The sequence below is a fragment of the Onychostruthus taczanowskii genome, unplaced genomic scaffold (genome assembly GCF_017590055.1).
Source record: "Onychostruthus taczanowskii isolate IOZ18803 unplaced genomic scaffold, ASM1759005v1 scaffold7, whole genome shotgun sequence".
Taxonomy (NCBI): Eukaryota; Metazoa; Chordata; class Aves; order Passeriformes; family Passeridae; genus Onychostruthus; species Onychostruthus taczanowskii.
In genome coordinates this window covers 8,879,719-8,905,251 of record NW_024504786.1, presented here as the reverse complement: position 1 = coordinate 8,905,251, position 25,533 = coordinate 8,879,719, and the positions used below count along the sequence as shown (strand labels likewise).

Genomic DNA, 25,533 nt, shown 5'->3' with positions numbered 1-25,533 from the left:
TATTATTCTGCAGCTATCAACCTGCTGGTTATATAGCTGCTATCCATTCACCGGAAGTTTAGTGAACTTCAAATGGCGATCATTAATGGTCACTGAACTGCAGAATGCCCCAATGTGCTTTCAGATTTCATTTACCAAGGACCGGCAATCAGCCAAAAGATTTGCTCTGACAGCAGGGAAATACAAGACCCTTTGACAAGTTCAGCCAGGAATGTGCTGCCAGCATCCTTTGTTAAGTTCATGTTCTACCCTATTTGATGGAAGAGATCATGCAAATTGTCCTTCTGCGGCCGCTCAGCCTGTCACTCAAGCTTCCATTTAAAACAATAAATAAATAAAAGAACAAAAGAAAAGCCTGCAAGAACAACGAGCTGTTTATAAGAAAATCTGCTTACTGAGACCCTTAATTACCAGGAAAAGGCATAGAAACCCAAATAAAACACTAAATTGGATGGGGGAAGGGAATCTTACTCAACTAAAGGTTTAACCAGGAGGGCCACCCCCATTTCTCTTGTGCACAGACCGCAGCCTCCTCTGTCACCCTGCTCCTGCTTGTAATCACACTTGTTCTTTTCTTCCCACTTTGGTGTGTGACTTATGGCATCACCATGTCTTTCTGTGCAGACGAAGCAGCTGCACCAGGAATCCTTGTGGATGCACAGCATGCTGCTCCTTAACCACCCAGTGAAGGTGTGCATCAAAAGACAAGGCACCAGACAGTACTCAGTCCAAGGCATTTTGCTTAGCAAAGTGCTCACTGATCTCTTAGGTGGATGTGCTGCTGAGACAGCTCCCTTTCCCCACGCCACAAAGAGAAATGCTGATTTTTATATTGGAGTATTTCCACATTTATTAACTGGAATTTCATCTGACAGGAACCATGCTCCTAAGAGCCTTATATGGCTGCAAAACAAAACAAAGTCAGCAATACTGGTGACAACACAACCTCCACTGAAAAAGGGTCTCACAGTGTCCCAATATTATGCAGACATTGCACTGTGCCTGCCACAATGGGATTCTCCCCAGCTGCAGAACACATCCCATCAAGTACAGTAAGACTCTATTAGAGGAGATACAATAGGGAGCTGGAGGACTCGCTCAGCCCAGCTTCTGAGAAAATAACTCATTTCAATGCAAAACAGCAGTAGTTATTAGACACCTCCTTAAAGAGGAAAAGTGAAGGACAAGGGGAGGAGGGAGACAGGGAGAGAGGGACCATGACAGTTTGCACAGAAGTACCTTTTTCAGATTAATCCACTGTTTGAAGTAATCAGCAACCGGCAGCCCTAAATACTGGCATTGTCCTGGTAACCTGTAAGAGAGAAGAGAGAGCAAGTTTGATTCAATCAGTGCCTTGACAACACAAACTCTGTTTTCTTAAGTGCATTTTGTTCAGAGATGGAAAAGACTCTCAAGTCTGCTGTAACATCATGCTGCACATCAGAAACACTATAGCTCTTGGCAAAAAAATCTCATGAGAACACAGCTTGGCTTAAGACTTACATACATGGAGGCACATCCAGGCTGCTGAAACCTTTTAGACTAAACATTTTGAACAGCTGTGTACCGAGCATCACTCAGCTCTTCTCCACAGTGGCTAATACACAAACACGACCGGAGTATCCAGGCTCTCCTTGGCTAAGTAAACCTATCACAAATCCCTGCAAAACCATCCTGCTCTGCCAGCAGCTTACAGGGCAGACAGAAGGACTGACAATTCACCTGTCATGCCCTGGTGCTTCTCCATTTGGCCTTTATGGTTAAAACATCAAAAGAGATATAAGGGAGGGAAGGAGTCACCAAAGCATTCATTTTTCAGACAGCAATGCTGTAGAGCTAAGAAAGCAGAGGCTGTTTTCCAAGCAGGTGTTTGGAAGAAGAGAGCAGACACAACTCTTAAGATACAAGGTGGTGCACACTGTCTCACTAGTGATGTGAGCACAGCAGCCAGAGCAGTGAGCACATGTATTGATTCTCTCCCTTCCTAGAGGAAGCCGATGGAATAGGGCTCAAAACAAAACAGCACCAGTAAGGGAGGTGGATTGCCTGAAGAGACAGCAGCAGTACCTCAGGAAAACTGCTTCTCCCACACTGTGCTGATCCCAGTGTGTTTGCAGGGGAGCCAGGATGTGCCCCTCGGTCAGGGAACGCTGAGTCGCAAACCGTGTGGCTGCAGCCAAGCCTGTGCAGGGACATGAGTTATGGGAGTATTTCCTGGCCACTTTGATCTGATCAAGAGTAATTGATGGATCTTGTTCATTCACATACTGCTGAGCATGCCTGGGGCACTGGTCACAGGATCTTTAAGTGAAGCAAAGGAACATCCCAAATAAATATGTCAACTAAATAAATGACTAAATTAGTGCTGTTTGTGCATGTTAAAAGTCACAACCCCAGAAATCAGCTTTTGCAAACAGAGAGGGTGGGGAATCTTCCAACTTCCTCAGGCACATGGAGGTTGTAGGAGGAGATTGTAGGGGAGGAGGAAGAGCTAGAAGTGCCAGCATCAGCTGCTCAAACATCCAAACACAGACCACCATGTACAGGGCAAAGTCTTCTCTTGCTCTCCAAGGAGGAACGAGTGAATAGTCCAGACTATTTAGACTCAAGACTGAAATACAGGAACAAGCTCTGGTGAGAAGTGGATACAAGGTAAACACCCCAAGGTGCACCATCAGTATCCCAGGCAGTACCTGAGTGGTCAGCCCAGCTCCAAACCCTTTGGTGAGCAGGGAAGCATCTCTCCAGACATTTCCCCAAGTAAGGGGCAACACAAGTAAAGAAATGAAGGAGCAACACAGATACTGCACTTGCAGATAATGTGAGACCCAGGGTAGTGCAGTACCAGAGCAGTCTGGTCTTGATGACTCCTCCATTTCTAGGCCAAGAAAAAGGAAGCTGGAAAACATACCCAGAGGAATCTCCTGGGAATATGTTGCCAACAGAGCCAGCACACCCTGAGACCCACCTGTGTACTACTTTTGCCCTGCTTAGGCTAAGAAAATAATAGACTTCCTATGCCAAAGTCAAATGCCTGGTCCTGAGAAGATGTACATGTGATGATTCAGGACCAATCATTTAAGTCATACAAACACATTTGAATAAGAATGTCCAGAGGAATCTCTTTGAAAGCAGGAAGGCTTCAAAAGAACGAGCCAGCAAGGAGCAGAGCCAGGGCGATTTGCAGGGCAAGTAGTGCAAGTTGACAGCATAGTCCCATCCCTGGGCACAGCTCACCTGATGCCATTGTGCTGAAATAAAGCACCTGGAATCACTCTTCACAACTGCACACTGCCACACGAACAGCAGCCTGCCACACTTTACAGCAATTACACAGATGTCCATGACGTCCCTTAGTCAAACAGCCCCAACCAGCCCCAAGCAGCATGCTGAGAAAGCTCTTTCTCCAGGAAAGCTGCTTTTTGCTGGTGCCCAAATCAAGAATCACAAGAAAAGGAACCATCTAAACAAACAAATGATCCCAATATAGGCACTTGATTAGCTCAACCTCTTTCAGCCTGCTCACATTTAGCTAGAGAACATGATAACAGAAGTTAGCAAAAGGTATGTTACAAAAAATTAGTTTCTCCTCCAAACCCAAGAGGCTTTCAATAATACAGGTCTCAGCCTAGCTCCAGTTAGAAGAAAAATTATCCATTTACCTAACTTCTGGATAGGACCCAGAAGAAGTGAGAGCAGCATTGTTCTTGTTAGCCACAGGAATTGACAGCAAACCACCTACTGCAACGAATGACATCTAAAGCACTGCCATCCCTGTGGGACCAAAAGGCCCAGCAAACTGGACAGTCTGGTTCTATTTTCACCCTGAGACTGATGGCAGTGTGCCCTGGGCGCTGGACAGTGGGTCTTTAATTGGAGAAAATAAATGCTCCAAATAAATATGTCAACTAAATAAATGACACATTTTGCAAACAAGTAACAACCCCAGAAACTGCCTGTGAAGCTGCGTGACCTCAGGACATTCCCCCTCCCCCTCCAAGCTTGTGCTCCCCTCATTTCTTGTCAGCAGCAGAGGGGCTTCAAGTTTTTCAAGCACCAGGAGACCAAACTTACTTTATAACCTGGGTGAGCTGTCAGCAGCACAGACCAAAACATAAGTCTATCCCTGAGCTGAGGAAAGAGGCAGTCCTGGTGGCTCCAGGCCACTGGGGTCACAGCCACTGAGCAAGGATTAGCAAAAGATTGCTATATGGGTCTGGTCTAGTCTGAATATACAGCACTCCTGACAGAGGGAACCAGGGGCTTTCACAGCACAGGAGCCAGGTTTCCCAGTAGCTATGAGGAGGAAAATACCCCCTAAAAATCCTTTCCCCAGCTGTAAGACTATCACCTGCAGTAGTTCCCCCCACTCTTCAGCCTGGTGACCAGGCAGGAGTTTCTCTACCATCTTTTCCAGGCTGGACTGAATAAGGCACATTCTGTGGGAACAGAAGTACCATGGGCTGTAAGAAAGTATGTCTATTTATCAGAGCCACCATTCACTTGAGCATTCACTTATTTGAAAAATAAGCTTTTATGCCCTGTCTGGCTTCTTGCTCTTGCCAAAGCAAAACTTGCTCACTGAGGGCAGCTTTGCTTTAGCAGAGGGCTCGGGATTTGGCCCTCCCTCAGGTAAGGGAGAAATGATGGCACACTCTGCTGCTTTCAACATCCCATGATCTTTCCAGTTTTTGAATGAGGTCTAACTGGCTTCCCAAACACTGAAGCTCTCACTCCTTGGGAAGGAAGCTGTCTTTCAAAAACCACCCCAACACCCAAACCGCATTCAGTATAGAGAAACTTGAAAATGGCTGTGGGATTTTCCAGCCTCCAATGCAGCTCTGGTGCTCTGTCCTCCCAGAAGCAGAGATGGGAGCACATAACTTCTGTCTGCTCCCAAAATGCAGATCACCTTTGCTCAGAAGAGCAAGTGACATCAGGTAGCACACCCTCCTCCACCAGCTAAGCAAGACTAACTCCTTCTTAGGCCATGGTCAGTAGTGGCAACTCTGCACCATTTTCAGAGAGTTTTCACCACCCCAGGCTCAGATTTCTATCCAGCCCTGCTTCACCACCCTGCAGGGTAAATGGAGCCTGGAGATGAACAGGATGCAAATAGGAGGTGAGGTGACATGGCTGCATTTCTGCTGTTGAAGCCAGCTCTCTCCAAGGCAGCAAGAAGCGCACAGCTCGGCGGTGATAAACGGCCTTGCTTTAGTTATCACTTTCCTTAAGTTAAGGAGAGCAGCCTGGTGATGGATGGGCTGGAATTCGGTTATCAGGGAAGGCTGTCAGCCAGAGTTGCCTATCTCCACACACATTTAGCAGGGCGTCATTATGCGATGGCATGGAGTTAAAATATGACCAAGGGTACTGAAAGAAAAAGAACAAGATTAAAAAAAAAAAAAAAAAGGCAAATTGAGCAACAATAAAGGAGCATGAGACAAGAACGTTATCATACTAGTGACACCTTTTATCTCAGTCTGGTTAGCTAAAGCAGGGCACAAATTGGTCCTTCCTCCACTATTGTATCCTCTTGTACAAACAGAGGGAGATAAAATGTGTCACCAGTGTGATAGCATATCAATTTAACCCTAATTATCTAGAGGGTCAAACGAAGAAATAGGGGTTTCTCCTTTCAACAGGTCCCTCCATCTCTGCTCAGAGCCAACACATTAATATGGAAGGGGGAGGGGCAGCCATAATTGATTTCCGTCACTCAGGTGGTTCTGGCGTATAAAAAATTAATGCCTGATTCTCCCAACTAATCAGAGCTGGTTAACGTCCATCTGCTTCTGGGTTCAGGATGTCAGGAGACAAAGAAATTGGGCCACTTGCTACACACAGGGTGTATTGATATTGAGGCAGTTAAAAGAAAAGTTCCTCTATGGGAAGATAAAGGGACATTAAATCTTGGGGTTTATAGACCTGATCTTAACCTTCCAAAAAAATCCATTCCCTGGAGACCTTGTGTTGTAAGAGATGCAGAACATTTTAATTGTGTCCTGGCCAACACTTGTGCATTGGGCTGCAAAGGAGAGCACTGGCAGGCTCCTGCCCTGGAAATCTTTCACTGAAGAAGGAAGCTGCTTGGATGCTGAAGCACCCAACAGCACCACGGTGAAAGAGAGGAGCTGTCAAACAACCTCAGCTGGGCTCCTTTGTTCAAAGCAAGGCTGGTCAACACTCTGGACCACACTCTGCTCCTCTGTTTTGAGCAGAGTGGCATGTCTGCCCAGCCAAGAGGAAAGCTGAGATGTCCTCTCCCAAGAGCACAAGCTAGCAAGTGAATAACATCCTGTGCTGAGGCACCTGAAGTGATTTCGCAGAGAAATGGCACTGCAACAGGCAAAGCTACACCTGTCTGCACTTAACCTGCACTTACATGAGATGGGGCCAAGCTAGGAATTCAAAGCAGTTTTGGTAGATCTATATACTCCCGAAGAGGCAGCTACAGACTGCTGAAACCACAGTGCAAACCAGGAGGCCTCTGCCAGGGCGATGCCACAGCACCCACGCACAACACAGTGGCCCATGCATGAAGAACAGCCCAAGCCACACCACAGCCTACAAAAACTGAAGCATGCTGACATACACCTCGACAAAAATCCCCAAACCCCAACTCCCTCATCCCAGTAATTCAGGTTAGACTGGGGCAACTTTCCTGTGTATCTGAAAGCTTTGGCAGGGAAATGTCTCCTCCTTAGTGCTGGAGTCACTTTGCTACTCAGTGCAAACATGCTTCTGTCCAAAATGAAGTACAAACCCTGTGCCAGACCTCTGGCTCTCCACTCACAACTTCTCAGCCCTACAGACCAGCCAAGAGGCCAGAGGAGCTCACCTGCTCTTGCTTTCCACCAGATAAGCCCTCACCAAGCACACACATTTCCATCTCTCTCTACCCCCCATCAGTGCCAGACAAACCACACCTGCATGGCTGCTCTTAAAATTCACAAGCAGTAGCTGTGGAAAGACAGCACATCTGGAGAGGGTGTGAAAAGCCCTGGGCTTTCACAGAAACCCTGAGACAGGTCCCACCTCCCTCCCTCTTTGCTTTCCTTCCACCCTTTCAGCTCTCTCAACCACCCCCAGACTTGTCACAGTGCAACAAGCCTATGAGCCACACATCAGCTTTAAATATCAGCGTGCATGAAGCAGGGACATGAGAGCAGGGAAGTGGGAACAGACAGAGCAAGCCTCCATCGCCTGTCAGGTAACACTAATGAATTTCAACACCAGCAGCCATTGCCTCAGACGGGCTGGTGAGAGGAGACAGAGTTACAGCGAGAAGCCTTTGCAGGAGCAGCCTGCCTTTTTTCAAAGCCCCCTCTGTTAATAAATGTCATTGTAGAGCAGGCTGCAGCAGTCCTCAAGCCAGGACAGCGTGGGCTGGGGGAGAGACAGGCAACTGACAGCACTCAGGATGCCTGGGCAGCACAGCCTTTTCTTCTACTGCTTCCCCAGACAAGAGCCAGGAAAAGGAAGAAGACGGGTCATTGCTATTGGCATAAAGCTGTCTTCCATTAAGGCCCCAGTACCCAAATAACAAACCTCCACAAGGAGCCACAAGCGCAACCCCAACACCTTCCAGTCCTGTTCACTGGGATGGATGGAGGCTCTACAGCAACCAGTCCTGGAATGGGCAGAGGGATGCAGAGACATCCAGACACACTGCCTGCACTCCTGACAGCAGCAAAGGGTTACAGAGCAGTCAGTCCCTTGCTAACACAAATGCATTCCCGAGGCAGCACAGGGAGAAGCATCCAGCACAGGGCACTGTATGGCAACCGCACCGATGCACAACATGAAGGTCAATGCAAGTCTTCTTTACAAATGTCAACCTGTCATCTCTGGATATTAATGAGGGCTGACCAGCAGCTAAAATGCATCCATGCTCCATTAGTAATAAGAGAGACACAATGCAGGAGAAGAGCACACACCATGGCACATGGAGGCACCAGTGGGTCTGCAGGGCCCGAGGAGGTGTGGTGATGCACAACATCACTTAGGCCACTCCAGATGCCCAGGAAGGAAAGCAGTTGCCACGAAAACCCCTTCACTGAAGTGTGCGTTATCTTTTCCCATCAACCTTTAATTGGATTAGTGTAATGAGGCCAAAAACACAGGCTAAGCAGCAAGGCTAATACCTGGCACTTCCAGATCTTTTCTTTTGTTGTGATGCCAATTCTGGACAGACCTGCGTTCTCCCTCTACCAGACAAATTCCTGCCTAGGAAGCCTAAAAGGCAAACTGCAAGCCTTAACACTCAAGACTCATAGGAGCATTGGCTGAAATACCTGAACACCCATCATATGCTAACAGTGTGATCCCTATTCTCTAAATTTTTGCTGGGCACTAAGAAATTTGAGAGAACCTCAAGATCCTTGCTTTCCAAGCCACTAGCTGGTGCATGGAAAAAGGTGTTAGCCTTTTGCAGCCAGAGCAATGTATACACTAGGGACATAATTCTGCCACAAAAAGCACAGAGGGCAAGTGGCTTGTTGTGACTCGCTTGTCCTGCAAAGCACTGCGTGCCTTCCACTGCCATCAACCTTAATGAAACATGAAGGCATTTAACACCAAGCGAGATCTGGCCCTTTTATGAGTATCTGTCTGTGCATCAGCAAGATGCTGGCAGAGATGCTATCTCAACATTAAAAGCAAGGCTGTAACACAGCAGGTATTCAGCCTCCAACAGAAGATGTTCATCAACAATTGCACACACATGATGCTACAATAAATCTATGTGCTACTTCTTAACAGCTTCTCTTAAAAAGATTCATAGCTCTATTTACTGGGCCTGATTCCGCTGCTAGGCATGTGGGAGTAAATCTAGAGTAACTCTACCTGGAGTTTGTAAACAGCCAGGGATAGTAGGATCAGAACTGAGCTTCTTGATTTTTAAATAAGTACTTAATTACTATGCAGGAAACCAGAGCTTGCTGGCTCCATGGTTCAGCTGAGATTAGAAGCGCAGCAGGAGGAAGGTTTGCGCTACTCCAGACTGGTGGAGGTGAGAGCAAATGCTCTCACCATCCCTTCCAGACATGGAGAACAACTAGGTGGACTTCCCTTTGACATCAGAAATGCATGACATTACTCCCAAGAAAAGAGAAATTGCAAAGTCTCCAAGGCTGAGGTTGCCTCCCCAGCCTTGGGAACCTGATCCTATGAAAAACCCCTACAAACAGATTTTTACACATAACCTTGGTGTAAGAGTCTGTCTGCTTGCTAAACATGACATTGTACAGCATCTTATGAAGAGAAGTGTACAAAATTGCATACTGTGTTCTCATTGAAAGTCATGCATCATGACCACAGGCTGCAGCAGGTGAATGTCCAATTTGTCATCAGGAAAAACTCTTCACCATGCAGTTAATAAAGCTCTGGAAGAGATTGGTGGCAAAATCTCCTCCCCTGGAGACATTCAAACCCATCTGGAGAAGACCCAGAGCAACCCAATCTAAGCTTGAAGTTAGCTCTACTTTGAAGAGGTGGCTGGATTAGAAATCTCAATTTAAATTATTCTGTGAATCATGCTCCAGCAGAACCTGATTACACATAGTATGTCTCCTTTCTCTGTCTATACAGTCTCTTAATAAGCCTTTCACACAGACACTAATGTAGTAATTGCTTGGTTCTCTGCATACCAGCTGCTTTAAGAGGGAGCATTCAGACTCCTGCTGCAGAACACTGTAATTAAGCACCGAGTAAGGGAACGTATCTGATGAAATGGATGTACCCATCATGTCTAAGCCCCCTTAAAACCAAAACATGCACAAAAACTAAGCTAAAATTAAATATTACTCTCCTCCCACTGTACAAATCCCATTGCAGAAGTATTTCTCCCCAGCAAACCTGAACACACAAGACCTAGAGACAAGGTGCTCCTCTAAACTAAGGAGACACGTCCTGTGCCAAGCCTTCCTTAGATCTGCTCTCTGACAGGCAGGAGGAAACCTTCCCTCTTCCAAGCCTTGTCTGTCCTGACCATTTAGTGAATAAACTCTTCAGGACAAGGGCTTCTCTGCTATGAGTCATAAGCTGTTTAGTGCCTAATGGTAAAGCCTATAGACGCTTAACATAATACAATCATCTCACTTAAAGGCCATTAGTCTCCAGCCTAAACAGCACTTTTCCAGTCGCAGCAGGGACCTGCTAGCCCAGGAAGGCAGGATAAGGGACGTGGGTGGTCAGTCAGGTCACTGGACTTGCAGACACCTGACATGAAACCCCAAGCAGCACAAAGCCTGGCCAGAAGGCACGGGGGAAAGCTATGGCAGCTCTAGCAATCAAAAGTTTTGTCTTTTGTTCTTTCTTGAATCACTCGAATCAGCTGAAAACCTGTCTGCCAAGTCTGTCTCCACCTTCAGCCATGGCTGTACTACTTGCAATGGGAAGAGCCCCTCATCCACAAAGGGAGCCTCCAGCCTTCTGCATCACCTCTTTTTCCCCTCACCAAAGTAGACCATTTATCTATAACAAAAGATGCCATTCTGTTTTGTGACTCTGTTTGAACTCCTCTTCCTGGCATCATCTCTGTCTTCTTCTGGCACCACATCACCCAGTTCCATTCTCTCAACTGACTTCTGAGATTGCTTCTTCTTCCCACTCCCCACTAAAGGGAAGAGAGAAATCCTAACAGGAGCCAGTGGGATGGGGTAAACTGCCTTCCTGTGCCCTCTGATGATACACAACCCAAAACTGCACGCACAGCAGCTTCATGGGCTCTCATGCTGTCAGCACTGGGGAGACTGGCACACTGGGTAACAGGGTCTGAGCACAGGTTTCAGTGCAAATTACATGTGCACAGGGGAAAACAAGTTTGTGTTTTCCTTGTGGGGAAGAGACCGCTCCCACCTCCAAGCACAAGCTGCCATTAGTATTTGCTTCGCCGGAGAGAAGGAGCAGCGAATCCTCCAGAGCAAAGGACAAGTGCAGCAATTAGGATGCAGGGGCTGCGGGAGCTGTTTAACAGCACGACCCAGAGGTCAGTGCCGCCGACTCCCAGCCCTGCATAAATATTGTATGAGTCGGGGAGAGGGGCTGTTACGGCCACCCTCAGCGCCAGCCCTCCCCCATCCATCGCCACTCTGCATCCAGCTAGATACGCCAGCAACATTATTTACAGATGTGACAGTCAGGAAAATCACTTTAGTAACTCAGGGAATGGGAATGAAGATTGCACAGCAGAGCAGGCGCCTGGATCAGGCTCCCATCTGCACCTTCTGCCTCCCCTTACAGCCCTGCCAAACGGCACAGCCCGTTCTCAAACTGGCGCATGAAACACCACCAGGAACAAGGAGGGGAGGGGAAGCTGTGAGCTCCCCCTCAAAGCTTGCCCAGGGGTTTGATTATCAATGCTGCTGAAGGACACTCCAGTCAGCAGCTGCCTTCCAGTCTCCTATCAGTATCTCTGCTAGACCCGCCCTTTGGAGGGAGCTTTATATCAATATAATGAGAGGCTTTAGAGGGAGCTTCCCTCAGACTCTGTGCAGACCTGCAGAAAGGTCTGCACTCCAACACAGCCACAGGGGCTCACCCCTGCAGAAATTCCCCCAGGTGCTCTATTTGGTACCAGCCACCTTCCTCACATGTGACCTATTCACTCCTTATTCCCTGAAGGATTGTCTTCACCTGCAGCTTCAGTCACACTGAATGGCACCACCTCTACTGTATCCTCATTCTTCTGCCCACTTTTTTTGCTAGACATGCTAGGTAAGTGCACTTTTGCTGTGATGCTCTGCACAAATACAAACCTATCAGATTCACCGAGATTGAAGGTTCATGAGGACAAGGACATGGGCCATTCTCCAACTGTACCAGCAGCCCATGAATTCCTAGGGGCATGCTGCTAATAAACATTACTGCCCAGGGCAACACATGAGAGCTGCAAGACGGAAAACACAGCTTGGATGTGCTTCTACCCATGATACCTCTCCAGAATTTTTGTCATTGTTCTGTGTCTGGTTGCTGAATCCAGGGAAGGCAGAAGCCCTGTCTTACCATTAGCCGTTTTTCTAAACTCACTGTGCAATTAATGGGCTTAATTATTGATGGCAAAGGCAGGGAAGGGAGGAAAGAAAGAGCCAAAGAGGAAGGAATGATGTGGGGGTGGCAGGCGCCAAAGGTCTCCCAAGATCTTCCCTCAGCCTAGAGCACAGAAAGAGCCCCTAGCCGCTCTGCTGCTCCCACGGCCCTGCTCTAATGCTCCCTGACATGCCTCTGAAGACAGCGAGCTGTTTGCAGTCACCACCGTGATTTGTTAGTAATTATTTTCACGGTGTCACATTGCTGTCACTCTCTTAACAAAGAGACAGGCAGCCTGAGGCTGCCTGCAAGAAAGAACCAACAGAGAAAAGCAATTGTCAGGCACCCAGGGATCCTCTTTGCTTCCTGGGTTTCACAACCAGAGCCCTTACCAGCCTCTGAAGCAACTTCTGAGGAGAAGTGGCAAGTCAGAACCATCTCCCACCCTGGTCACAGGAAGAGGAATTAATTACTTAGTCCCTTCTCAATTTCACCTTACCTGTAAATCCAGTGCAAGACCCAGGTGCTTAAAGCCCCTTAAGCCAGCAATTTGCTTCAGGCCTGCAGCAAACGCAAAACAACTTTGGCTATTGATGACTTTTAGTGCTTTCCTTGCAAGTCCCAATTTCTTTTTATGTGGTCTTGCCATTAGAACGTGCTTCCCAAACACAGCAATCCTGATGACAAACCCCTGCCTAAGTCTATCATCCTCACACATTAACCCTCCAGACTGTTCACATGTGCTCTTCCTACACCAGACTCATTAATTCCAACACACTGCTGTGCTCCACATGGCAGTAACATTTCACTTGGCATTTCACAATGCCAGGGGACCTCAGCAGCTTCCTCACACCTGAAATACACAGTCTAATGGCTTGCTGCCTCTGTTTTCTCATACACAGCACAGTGACTTGACAAAGAACTTCCCTGCTTGAATCACCTCCAGTCCATCCATCCATCCAACCTTTGGCTGACCTGTCAGTCAGTCCAAGGTAATCACTCTCTTCCCAGTAAACATGGTGCTTGCTTGGGCCCCCAAGGAACGGAGGCTACTTTGGCACCTGAAGTGTCACACAAAATAAGGATATAGAATTGAAAGACTGAGACACCTGGCCAGACAACCTTTAAGGCACTCGAGCTTTGTGCAGAAATCAAGTGAACTTCCTCCACAGCAATTCCAAGTCTGAACTACCCCCAGCATAAGTGTTCTTCCTGTGCCTGCTTACTGATGGTGCACAAGGGTCAGTCTGCAGCTGTGGGGAAATCTGGGTACTAATTCACCCTTTTAACATAGGGAGAGTCTGGAAATATTAAGCCTCACAGTCTAAGGAAAACCTTCCTGCAATTAACTGCATGGAAGAGCTCTGACTCAGAGGGCAGCTCCTTTTCAGGGGTCCTTTTAATAATCAAGAAATGGCATATACATGCTGTGAAGAACTAGGATCACCATTGGGAAGCTAAACAGTCCATAAAATGTAAAAGTTCTCTTCAGAGCTGGGAGCATTGTGAGCTGGAGGAGAGGTCTTGGCAACCTCCCACCAGCCTAATCCATCCACCTGGTTTGCAGGGACAGACGTGACTCCAGGCAGGGATGAGGAACTGAAGTCAGCCGGTGCCCAAGCACCTTGGGCATGCTGGCCAACAGTCAACACCGAGACCTGGTTTAACATTCACATGGAAAAACGGAAGCAAGGAAATTAGAGATGACCAAGAGGCACCTACAGAGGTGAAGGGTGTCCCAAGGTTCCAGGCAGAGAGGATGAGAGAAATCCTTGCTCCAAGAGAGGTAAAGCTGGTAGGACCAAGGCAGGATGAAGTCCTAGGCAGTATGAGCTTCCCAGACACAACCCTGCCAGGACATCACCCTGCTTCCTCTGTCTTCTTCCCACAGACTTCTCTATTCTGCTTTCTTCTACTACCACCTCCATATGCCTCACATCATTGCTGACACCTGGTCCACATCAATGTCTGAGCATGTGACACTGCCTTTGGGGTGCCAGGCTGCCGACGGCAGCACCTGAGCCAAACATGGAAAAAGGTGACTCCCACATGAAACGGACTCAGCTCAAAAAGTTAGCCTGCAGCTCCGGTGTCCTCCCAAGTCCTGCATGCACCCCATCATCTACTCCTGAGGATACAGAGTGTCACTGGACAAGGCACATGAGAATATGCTGGAGGGAAAATACCAGGGATGACCTCAAGATGGCCCAGTAGGTCTTTGCCAGCCAGGAGCTTCAGGAGGAAAGGGACTGAACCCATCCAGGAAAATGGTTCCCAACAGGCAACAAACATCCCAACAAAATAAAACATTTTCAAGAAAGCTATAGACTCACACAGCAGAGCAAGTGAAAAAGGAAGGATGCTGCTCCCAGGCTGGCAGTATTCTTCAAGCAGAGCTCTCTAGGCAAAGAAGCCATAAGCACATCTCTCCCAGCCAAGCCACTGAGAGGGCAGCACTGGCGCCCTCTGCAAAGTAAGAAGAGCTGGGATCCAAAGGAAGACAGCTGACATTTCAGACCCAGCATGAAACACTATGGCTGTCTAACACTAGAAAAATTAAGCTATTTTAAGAGAAAATAAACACTTTGTGGAGCTAATCCTGTTTTTCACACATGCCACGAACAACGAAATTCAGATGGCAAACAGCCCTTCAGTGATGGTCCTCTGCAGTCCCAAGCCAACCAGCTTTTCAATTCCCCAAGGCACAGAATCACCGCAATCCTGAACTGCTATTAGAGGGCTCTCATATAGACAGAGGCAAGGTACCCATTTACCAAGCACCCATTATAGATCCATTGATTTTGAAACCATTTTGCCTGAATTCACTAAAACCCTGGACACAGAATTCACACTAGTGATTCCTGGTGCAGAGGGAATTATGGTTCCCTACTCTGTGAGCAGATGACATTGAGACCATTGATTCACATCCAGTTTAGTGTGACTGTTTTCAAACAGTCTGAGTTAAGTTACCCAGGGGTAGAAAAAACTACCTTCTCCACTTATTACTCCATCCCAAAGGTTCAGTGCTGGAAATAAAGTACATGATGCAATGCCTGTCTCATTCTCCCCTAGACTGCAAATTTATTTGTAAGTTTCTCCAGACTCTTTTCATGCTGCTTCCAACTTCTTTGGTCTTAATTCCCAGGCAGAAGAGTCCCCCAAAGTGCACCGGGCACCACAGCTCAGTAAATCTGTAGCCACTACAGCCCTGATATGAAAATGTCTTTGCTAAGGAACAGACCTGAAGGTGACAATCCACTGCATGATGATCCCTATGCAAAGACTTATGTCCAAAGCTTAACCCAAAGACATTTCCAGACATCTAGGACAATGTAACTTGCAGAAGCCCAAGCAACCAATTATTTCAAATAAAGACAAGAACAGGAATCAGCCAGGGTAACTGGTACATAGGGATAACAAAAGTCAAGTCTGGTATACTCATTTTAAATAAGAGTGTACAGAGGGGGAATCTTAAAATCCTAATTGTTTTTAAATTTTTTTTTTTTTTTTTTTTTTTTTATAAGTGATATCATTTTCTTTAAAAACAAAAAGCTGGACTGCAGGGTCGCAGAAGTGAATGGGGTCAGTGCTATTCCCTGTAAGTGCTCACAAGGCTCCCTTGCTTAGCTCTGGCAAAGCACTTTAGGATGTAATTACATGAACAACTCCATCAGCAAAGCTGACTCAAAAGGTTCCTGACCCTGGATATTCAGTCCCATCCCTTCACTGTAGTTCACACCACACTCTTTGTTCAGCCAATGTAACCATGTGAAGAGATACAGCATAGGCTTGTTCAGCAAAATGATCCCCACTAAAAAAACACCACCAAGCTAATCTAAAGACCTTAATTGGAAAGGAATTGTTTTATTAGCTTTAAACACAGATTACGACATTATCTTTCAATTACCACATCCTTCTTGTTGCTCTCAACTCTGAACACACCTCTTGCCCTGCTGTCACACAGCCACACCTTCTCCTGCCTTTCCTCATGACTACCCAAGCATTCCCACTCCAGTCAGTGGCCATCTGCAATTTCTCTCTGAGGCGGAGGCTACTGACCCCCTCCTGGTCCTGTGATAAAGAACAGCATGTACAGAGGACACTAACACCAACAATTCTTTTCCATTCATGACCTAATTCTGATCTCAAAAACATCCAGGACAGAAGCCTGGAAAGAGCAACCCACTGTCACACTTGGAGCTGGTCGGAGAAGACAAGCATCCTCCCAGTCTGTGTAACTTGCAAGAAAGAATTAAAACAGTATGACAAAATTAAGCAATGGTATAATTTACTGCTCAGAATTTACTAATATCCAACCTAGGAAGAGCACCAAGGGCTATTAACATTTCAAGACACTTCACTATGTTTTATCACTATATTAGAGAGTACTTGCCTTTTAACACTTATTTAAGAAAATAAAAAACTTCTGAGCAGTAGTTTCCTGTGAAGACATAAATTAGCATGTTCTGATCAGTCACAGTAAGTGCAGTTAAAGCATCTTCATGTCACTGTTACATAGACCAAAGCTTACATGTACTTTTGGCTGTGCTCAGTGCACTTACAGAACAATCCAAATCTGGAAGGAGAAGGATTAACTGATGCTTCTGACATTATGGTGCAGGTCTGAGATTTGGGACATAAGACTCTGCCTCTGCCTGCCTGCACAGCCACAGGCATCTCACTTAACCTCACTGTACTTCAACTCTGTATCTATGAACATATGGTAAAAATGCCTCTTTCGTTGCCAGGATTAATTCACATTGTGTTTAAGAGCCCACAAACTGGTTCCACACACAGGGGAAAGCAATTTGACATTTCAGCAGAGATAAACTACACTAAAGAGCTTATATTACAAGGGCTCAACTCTGGCAGATACTAAGTACCCTCTTTTCCACTAAACCTGCCTCCTGCAGTCAGCAGCTCCCTCAGCCCCTTCAGAGGCATGTTACCCTTGCCACCCAATGCCACATCAATGCTATTAGCTTAATGACTTGTGTCAGTTCCAACCTAGGTGCAGAATGAGGTCCAAGCACTAAAGCAGATGACATCAGGTATCTGAATCCATCCCTGGAGCTGTTAAACTTGGACTATAGCTCCTTGCAACAGGCTAAAGGAATCCTCCCACTGAGCATGCAGAGGCCTGAGGACCGTGCGTCTAACGAGGCTGTATCCCCACTCATATTTTAGCTTGGCAGGTCTGGTGCTCCTTTCATCTTTTGCTTCAGGTAGCTCTCTTTAATTAATAACATTTCTGAGTCGACACAGGGAACTTTCCACACAGAATGAATGGCCCTCTCTCATTAGAACCATGACTTGTCATGATGTATTCAAGAGCAGAAGTGTGATTCATTCCCTTGTCTGGGAATGAGGGGTGTTGCTGGGGGGTGGGGGGGAGAAGAGTCTCTGTAATGAGTGACTGATATTTGCTGAAGTTGATATGCGACTCTGTCGGCTTGAACTGCCTTGTCAGGACAAGCCTTCAAGAAAGGTGATGTTCCTACTCAAGAGGTTTTCCTCATTAAAGAAATTGCATCTTAACAAGAGGGAAGGGGAGGGCTGGCAGGAGAGCTGCTGTCTCCCCAACTCCAGGCTGATTCACACACACCAAGAACTGAAAGCAGGTTGATCCAAGCACAGCCAGCAGAGGATCAGCGCTTCATTTAGGAGCCCTCTCACACAACAGACTCTCTCCAGCAGCAACCAAATCCCTCCAACAGGTGCACCTTCTGATGGTGCACCACACCCATGACAAAGCCTTTGGTAGCATGGCCGAGGGCCTTGACTCGTGCTAAACCTCCATAAGCCCATCTCACATGCTTGGTGTTCCGGGTACCCAGAACTTCCTGTTCTGGGCATCCGGCACCTTGTGACTAGTGCTCCCTGTTTTCTGAGAGAAGACAGACAAACAGCTCTGTGGTCTTCCAAGGAAGCTCCAGTGTTCAAGAGCAATCAAGTCTGTAGCTACACAGCACCTCATTTCCTGAAGATCCCTGAGCCAAGCAGAAGCTTTACTGATCCTTTAGCAGCTGAGTTTACATCTTGAATCCTGCAGACTCAGCAGTGCCACACACCATCAGCAGAGAGCAGTACCCTGACAATTACTATTTCTCTGGTGCTTTTGTTTGAGCTACACACATTGCAACTCCTTGCTTAAGCAGGGCTATTTCCCTACCTTATCCCTATATCCAACACTGACAAGCTTGAAGATTCCTCCTCCTTGTTACAGCCACTTCCCCACATCCAACTTGCTCAACCCACTGTGCTCTCTGGCACCTACCAGTGGCACCTACTGGGAGCCCTCATAGTAGACAGGCCAGTCCAGAAGACACCATATCTCAGTTCTAGAACAGCACATGCAGACAGAAGCCAAACTAAATGCCCAGGCCACTGCTGGAGAAGCCAGGAACAAAGCTGCATGGTTTACCAGCCAAGCTAAGGACAACGGAGGACAGGAACTCCAAACCACTCAAGATCTGGGTAAGAGGATTGCAGCTATGCAAGCAGCTGTCATTACTAAGGAAGCTGAGAAAGAAAGAGCAGAGTTAGGAGTAAACTTGTCACAAGTGGTGGCTCCTTAAGTCAGGAAGTGTTGCACTCACCTCAGCGTCCTCAATTCCTCTGGAAGCCAGCCAAGTTTCTACCATGCAATGTTCCAACAACACTCCTCCAAAAGTGGACAAACAGCACCACCTCCCTTCCTACTGACTTTTGTGACCAGCGTGTGGTCTCAACGTGGTAGCAAAGGGCATCAGCTACACCACAGGTCTTGTAGGGAAGCATGGAGTGATTCCCTGGAATACCTCATGGATGTTCCACGTCTCTGAGGCTCTGTCTCCCTGTCTGAGCAGCCTTGTTTCAGCTCTCCGCTTTCTCTCTTTAAAAAGAGATGCTCAGTTCTGCTTTGCTAAACCCTATTTGGCAATGTGTCTAAACACACGCAAACTTAATTAGTTCAGGAGGGAGACTCGGCATTTGTGGTGACAGATAAAAGTAATGGGAAATGAGACAAGTCAGAGCTGGCAGGGAGTCCTCACTCGAGCCTCATCCCCTGGCATGGTGCTAATCAGATGTGATGCTACACGCTGCAGCACCCAATCGGCGATGGAGCAGCGTGATGTGCTACTCACCAGGCGGCTGCAGCCAGACTCCTGCTACCCATGTGCTTGGAAACACAGAATGCATTTTCTGCTTTGCCCTGAAGACGCTTCAGGATTGAATTCTGAAGTTAATGGTTTAAAAAAAAAATTTAAAAGGAAGAGGGAGAAATGAACCACTCTCAACAACCTCATGGCCAGGAGTGGAGTCTTCTTTTCCAGCTGACTAGTGAGGGACAATCCATGCGAGAGACCGCTGCAAACAGTGAATAGTGTATCTCCACTCCAGAACAGCATGTCCCTCTGAGCCAGCTCACCTCACAACCTCTACAGCTCACCACGAATGGGGCTCATCTTTACCTCTATTTGCCTGCTGTAGAGCTCTGAAGAAAAAAAAACCCAGAACACCTCAACACATCCAGGTTGCTCTTTCCATATGAATGCCAAGATAGGATGTTGTTACCTGGGAATTCTTGTCAGCCCACTGTGAAGGGATGGAAAGATGGGCTTGGAGCAAAGATAACTGTTTCTCACAACCATCAACAAAGTGGTAAATTGGACTCTCACAACAGCAATACAGGAGTAAAGAACAGAGAAAACAGAATACATGAGAAACAGAAGCTTAGCACAGCAACTGTTTATGCTCTAACAGAAGCATAAACATGATATATAATGAAAAATAACTCACTCCTAATTTAAGCAACTAACACAGGAACTTGCAATATATATGAGCTCTGGACACAGCCTGAGCAAAGACCGAGATTCTGACTCAAAAATTCAAATACCACCCCTCTGTCTCTATCTGGAGCCAATTTCTCACCACCACTAGTGCTTGTGCTGAGCTTTGGACCCCATATTTCATGTTTCACTAATTACACAAAGAAAAGGCAAGGAGCTGCCACTCTGCAAAGACTACTTGTCAGGGAAGAACTGGTGCTGATTGCTCCAGTTTATTTATGTGCAGTTTATTTAGGCTTCCAGCTTGGGGAAACCAATGTCACAGTGAAAACCAAGTAACACTACTAACGAGTTGTGGCTGTCAGTTTAGGATGGGATGTGTCAAGCCCATGCTTTACTGGTGTGATAACAACAGGAGTCTTTACCCAGCACCACAGGGAAATGAAAAGCTGAAGCAAGATTATACAAATCCAAGGGAATTCAGCTCTGTAGGACACTGATCTGCAAACACTTTAGAGACTGAACTAATTTAATTTTTGGACATTTAGCTCCATTCTTACAATACCATTTTTAGGTTGTGGCCTAGCTATTTTTCTAACAAAACATGCACATACACTAACACTTGCAGATTCCAGTACAGGTCCCCACCTGGTACTTGCCAGATATTCACCCAGCTGATGAAGATGACCTTAACGATAAGAACACCACTGGAGCATGCCAGACCTGGCTTGTATTCTGCTTGTATTCTATTCCAAAGACTACTCTGTGATTCACATTGAATTACTGTGCCAAGATTTCACAAAAACCCTTAAATGCAGGAAGTCAGGTAAGGATCTTCACGTATGATCATCCAAGTATGCACTCAGAAATATCCATCCCTTTGGAAAGCATACTGGGTAAAAGGCAAAACGTTATAAAGCTCCAATTTAAACTTTTATTGGTGTTCTGAAAGGCTTCAATCACTACAGGGAATATCCTAAGCAGTGATATTGCACCATGCCCAGCACCCACCTGTTTTCTCAAACAACTCTCCTCTCCCAATTATGCATGGCAAATAACAATTTCCCTAAGAAACAATGACTAGAGACAGTTGGAGGCTTGCAAGGACAAAGACATATGCACTACAGGCAAGCACAGAGCAATAAAGCCCAGGAAAATCCCCCTCCCCTCCCATACTCACATCACTTTCAAATCCCAGTCTCCACAGGTCACAAAAATCGACTTGACGCTGGGATCTAAGAGGCCTTCCTTTGCCATCCACTCGTCAACCCTCTGAAAGGAAGGCAAGAAAAGAGGATGAGTTTTGCAGAGACAGGCCGAGCCACAAGAGTTAAACTCAGATAAGCTGCTTGCAATCAAGAGAGAAGAAAATTGTGATCTTATCCAACCTCTCCCTCTCTCTCTTCTCTCTTTGCTTGCCATCTCAACAACAGCACGTTTGGACCTTTGAAGATTTCTGATAGGAGACATCAGGCAACCAGAGGAGAGATGATCTTATCAGACACCGCAGCAGCTCTGCTTGTGGAGGGATGAAAGTTGCGCAGCGTTAACGGGACGATACAACTGTGCTGTTACCTGGCATTTCTCCTCTCCCTGTACCAAAGAGGCCAGTAGGAAACATAACTTTTGTTCCCCTCCATTGAGGAGAAAAGACAGGTATATTGAGATGGCATCCCTCCCCTACAGCATTTCTCACATACACTAATTCATATAGCACCAGGGGAATACAGGAAGGGGAAAAAAATGGAAAGGCTGGGCACACGCAGGCACTGTGCGGCAGTAACAAGCAAAGCCAGGTGTCTCCTCCCTCTCCAGGCTGGATCCCTCTTTCCTTCTTACAGTTCTGAAGAAGTGCTTGCTCAGTGTAGTGTGGATTTAAAGTGGATCCACTATTCCTGATCAGCTTCCCACAGGGACAGATGTTCTGGGTCCTGGGCCATGTTAACCTGGAGGATGCAATCCACCTCAGGGATTAAGGAACTAACTTAGACTAGAAGCCCTGCACAGACAGAAGCCCTGCACAGACACTTATTCCAGCTAAAACTAGCAGACAATGTGCCCAAAATCTTGCAGTGGCAGGCAATCAACTGTTAGTATGCAACCTCACTAGCAGCATTTTCAATGCTTGAGCAACAGAAATCCTTCCTCTTTTCCTTTGCTTGACACCTTTCACTCCTGACTAAACCAGCATGCCTCAGGAGTTGCCTGACCTGAATCTCTTTTTAACCTAGAAACATGCTGCTGTATGAACAATTTTTCTGTCCAAAAATGAGCTCACATGAGCCTGCCCAGAGTTGGGGACAGCAGTGGTAACCATTCTGAACTCCCTGATGTGAATGCCCATCAAGTGCTGTCTCCAGGGAGGACTTTAACACCTTTAATTTGATTTCCTCAGAGAAACAATTGTTGCAATTATTCTGATTAGGAACAATTAGGTAACACAGCAGTGGAAATCTTGACAGAGAAGACGCATCAAACATCAATCTGCAGCCCAAGTAGGCTCTCCTTGAGGAGGTTTCCTTCACTATCTGACTACCAACAAAAGCTATTGATGGAGAAATACTTCCAAGCTAATTAAGCCTTAAATTCTCTAGGAATTCCACATTAAGCAGAAGGTATTACTAGGGCTGTATCTGCATTCACACATCCTTTAGATTAGATTTCCGAGGCATTTTCTTTCTATACTACATGTATTATTGAGCATTTAAACAGGTAGAAAAAATAATTGAATAAAGTGCTGAGGGAGGGGAAAAGAAATGAAAGCAGAATCTCCAGGAGCAGTGGTCTTGAGCAATGTCTTGATGCTTTAAAACTGGCTCAAGAAAGAATCGCCTCTTCTCCTATCTACTGGCGGGAGTTTGGATATCTTGTCAGCACCCTTGACATGAACAGCTGGAGATGACAGATCAATGGTTCAATAATCTCAGCAGTGTGTCACCAGTGTGACAGCAAATGTTATTCTAATGAAGCTGTAATCATAGTCAAATTACGCGGTTCGATTCTCAGCAAGGGGAGGGTGCAGGGAAAGAGATGAAGAGGGGACTACAAGACCAGAGGTCAGAGTTTGAGAACTAAAGGTTACTGTGCTTACCTCAAGCACTTGCTGGAGGCTTGGCTGCCCATCCACCATGCCTTGAATAATCCCAGTCAGCTGAAACAGAGACAAACGGAAAGCAGTCACCAGAGCAGCACTCAAAAGATCGTTAGAGAGGTCTACCCTCCTGTCCATCTTTCTGCAACCAAAACATGCTCCTGTGACCCACATGGGTGTTGACGAGGAACCAGCCACAGCAGAGTGACCCTGGTAGCTCCCCAGCCACAGGCAAGGGCCCAGCTCCATCCCAAACACAGAAATATAGCAGGGCTCCTACCCACACCACAAAACCGCAAATTCTCAGCATGGTAGGGTCCACTTGGGGAGCAGTGTCATGCACCAACATGATGCCCTTTTTCAACATGCCCTTCAGCAGTTTTGGTGTTGCCTTGATGTACACAGGCAGTGGTAACTAGCAAGGTCTCAGGACATTCCTCTGCTATCACAGTGACACCAAAATTTCAGTGTTAGATGAACCAAACAGAGAAGTATTGGTAAGTGAGACCTGGAGAGGGCCCAGTCATCCTGCCCTGAGCAGGGCAGGCAGCATGTGCACATTCCCACAGTCCATCACAGCATTCCTCAGCAGTTCAAAACTGTATTTAAAATAATGGAATGAAATCTGAAGAAAAGCACTTTCTTCCAGAGCCCTGTCCAGTCTTTTCCAGTAGGTTCCTCAGAAGAGGTCCTGCCAACAGATACTCCTACTGACTGCTCCTTGACTGCACGGCTGTTCAAAGCTAAACACATGCATTAAAAGATGCAGTCTCAGGGGCCTCTGCCTTTGTCTGCCCAAGAGAGCTTGAGGCACATGGAAAACAGATAATTTTTCCATCTGCCTTCCAACTGACAAAACTGTCTTTTAACATATTGAATATCGGAGTTCAGTAGCTTGCCATCAATGCACCCAAGTAATTAAAAAAATCATTATTAAAACAAGTGCACACTATGGGATTTCACTTCATATGGCACTTTCCTGAAGCTACACATCTCACACGTTTTCATAAAATAAAGGTCAAGCACAACCTAGAAGCATCCACACCTCTGGAAGCCATAGCATTCAGTTAAGAGATACTGATGGCCTCATCATCACCCAGGAGTAACTCTTCCACACAGACCAGCTCAACCTACTCGTACAACGTAAGTTCCTCTCACAAACCAGAGGGCTCTGCTTTATTAAGTATGTGGCAACTGAAGGAAGCTAAATGGTTTCTATCTCTCAGTTTCTTTGGATGCTTGGCTTACAGCACTGAACTTGGAGGACAGAAAAAGAAATTATATTAAACTCCAATTAAACTGTAATGGCATTTAATGAATACCAAATACCTGACTCACTGAATAAACTGTAAGTGGATAGATTATTTTCTCATAGTGACTCCCATGAAATAGCAATACATACCTTTTAGGGAAAGTATTTTAATTTTAAGAATGCAGAGTTCCTCTAGGTGTATTTCTCAAGTTCATCAAGCCATTATGAAATGGAATTTTAGGAAAGTGGAGGGACACAGACACTCTTTTATATTTCAGAAACTATTTTTATATTAATCTCTATTTTAATTGTGTTAACAGCTGCTACCTACAGAATTCCATACTCTGAGAAGCAAATAGATTTGAGGAACTAATGCATGGCTCTTTAGAGCAGTTTTTAAAGCTCACTGGTATGGTTTTTGCTTTTCTTGCCATCTTTCTCTCCATGTATTCTTCTGGCAGAGGTGGACAGCTCACCTATTGCAAAGTGCTGGTTGTGCCTTTCAGACAGCAGCTCAACCCAAATCTCTAGAAGTGACTGAAAGGGGTGTTTGGAAAGGAACACAGAATCATAAAATAGTTTGTTTAGGAAGGGACCTTTAAAATTCATCCAGTCCAACCTCCCTCGCAGTGAGCATGGACATCTTCAACTAAATCAGCTTACTCACAGCCTTGTCCAACCTGACCTTGAACGTTACCTCTCTGGCAACTTCTGCCTCTGTTTCATCACCCTCAATGTAAAAATCTTCTTCTGTACACTTAGTTGATCTAACTAACTAGTTTAAAGTCATTATTCCTTGTCCTGTCACAATGGGGCCGAGCTGAAAAGTCTATCTTATAGGCCCCCTGAAGTACTAAAAGGTATAAGATCTCTTGGGAGTCTTCTCCAAACTGAACAACCTCAAAGCTCCCAGCCTTTCCTCATCCCTCTCCTCATCTTCCTGGCCCTCCTCTGAACCTGCTCCAAGAGGTCCAAGTCTTTTCTGCGCTGAGGATGACACGTGACCTTTCACTATCTTAGCCAGTACTGATGCAAATGGTTTCTATCATTCCAGGCACCCTCAGGACTGTATCTATGGACCACTCCACCCCTCATGCCATGGGAGAACAGGGTATAATGACCTCATCCAGATACTTCCCATTAGGAGGAGGGAGGGGATATGGAGGCGGATGCAGAGGTGCCACCAAGAATCACTGCTTATTCTTGCCCAAAATTTCTTCTGTCCTTCCCTGCCAGGCCAGCCTGTCTGTACAAGGACACATTGCCAAGCATACACACACAGGATTCACACTGCAGAAATCACACACATGAATAAAAAGGAATGTATCTGCTCCAGAGGTACATTTCAATACAGGTCAGAGTGCTCAAACTGGACCAGATTTCTACTC

General features: G+C 46.3%; 1 protein-coding gene across 4 annotated transcripts in view; it reads right to left on the bottom strand.

Moving 5' to 3' along the window:
- Window positions 1–25,533, bottom strand: part of ERI3 (ERI1 exoribonuclease family member 3) — a 118,723-nt gene that overhangs the window by 75,504 nt on the left and 17,686 nt on the right. For all 4 annotated transcript variants that reach the window (XR_005953939.1, XM_041421937.1, XM_041421934.1 and 1 more), the window contains exons 3-5: window positions 22,894–22,953; window positions 20,983–21,074; window positions 1,240–1,312 (exon numbers count right to left, since the gene is read on the bottom strand). Coding sequence is in view for 3 of the 4 variants with exons in the window: in XM_041421937.1 (XP_041277871.1) it covers window positions 1,240–1,312; window positions 20,983–21,074; window positions 22,894–22,953 (225 nt within the window). In the remaining variant the exon portion in view is untranslated. The remainder of the gene's footprint in view (window positions 1–1,239; window positions 1,313–20,982; window positions 21,075–22,893; window positions 22,954–25,533) is intronic.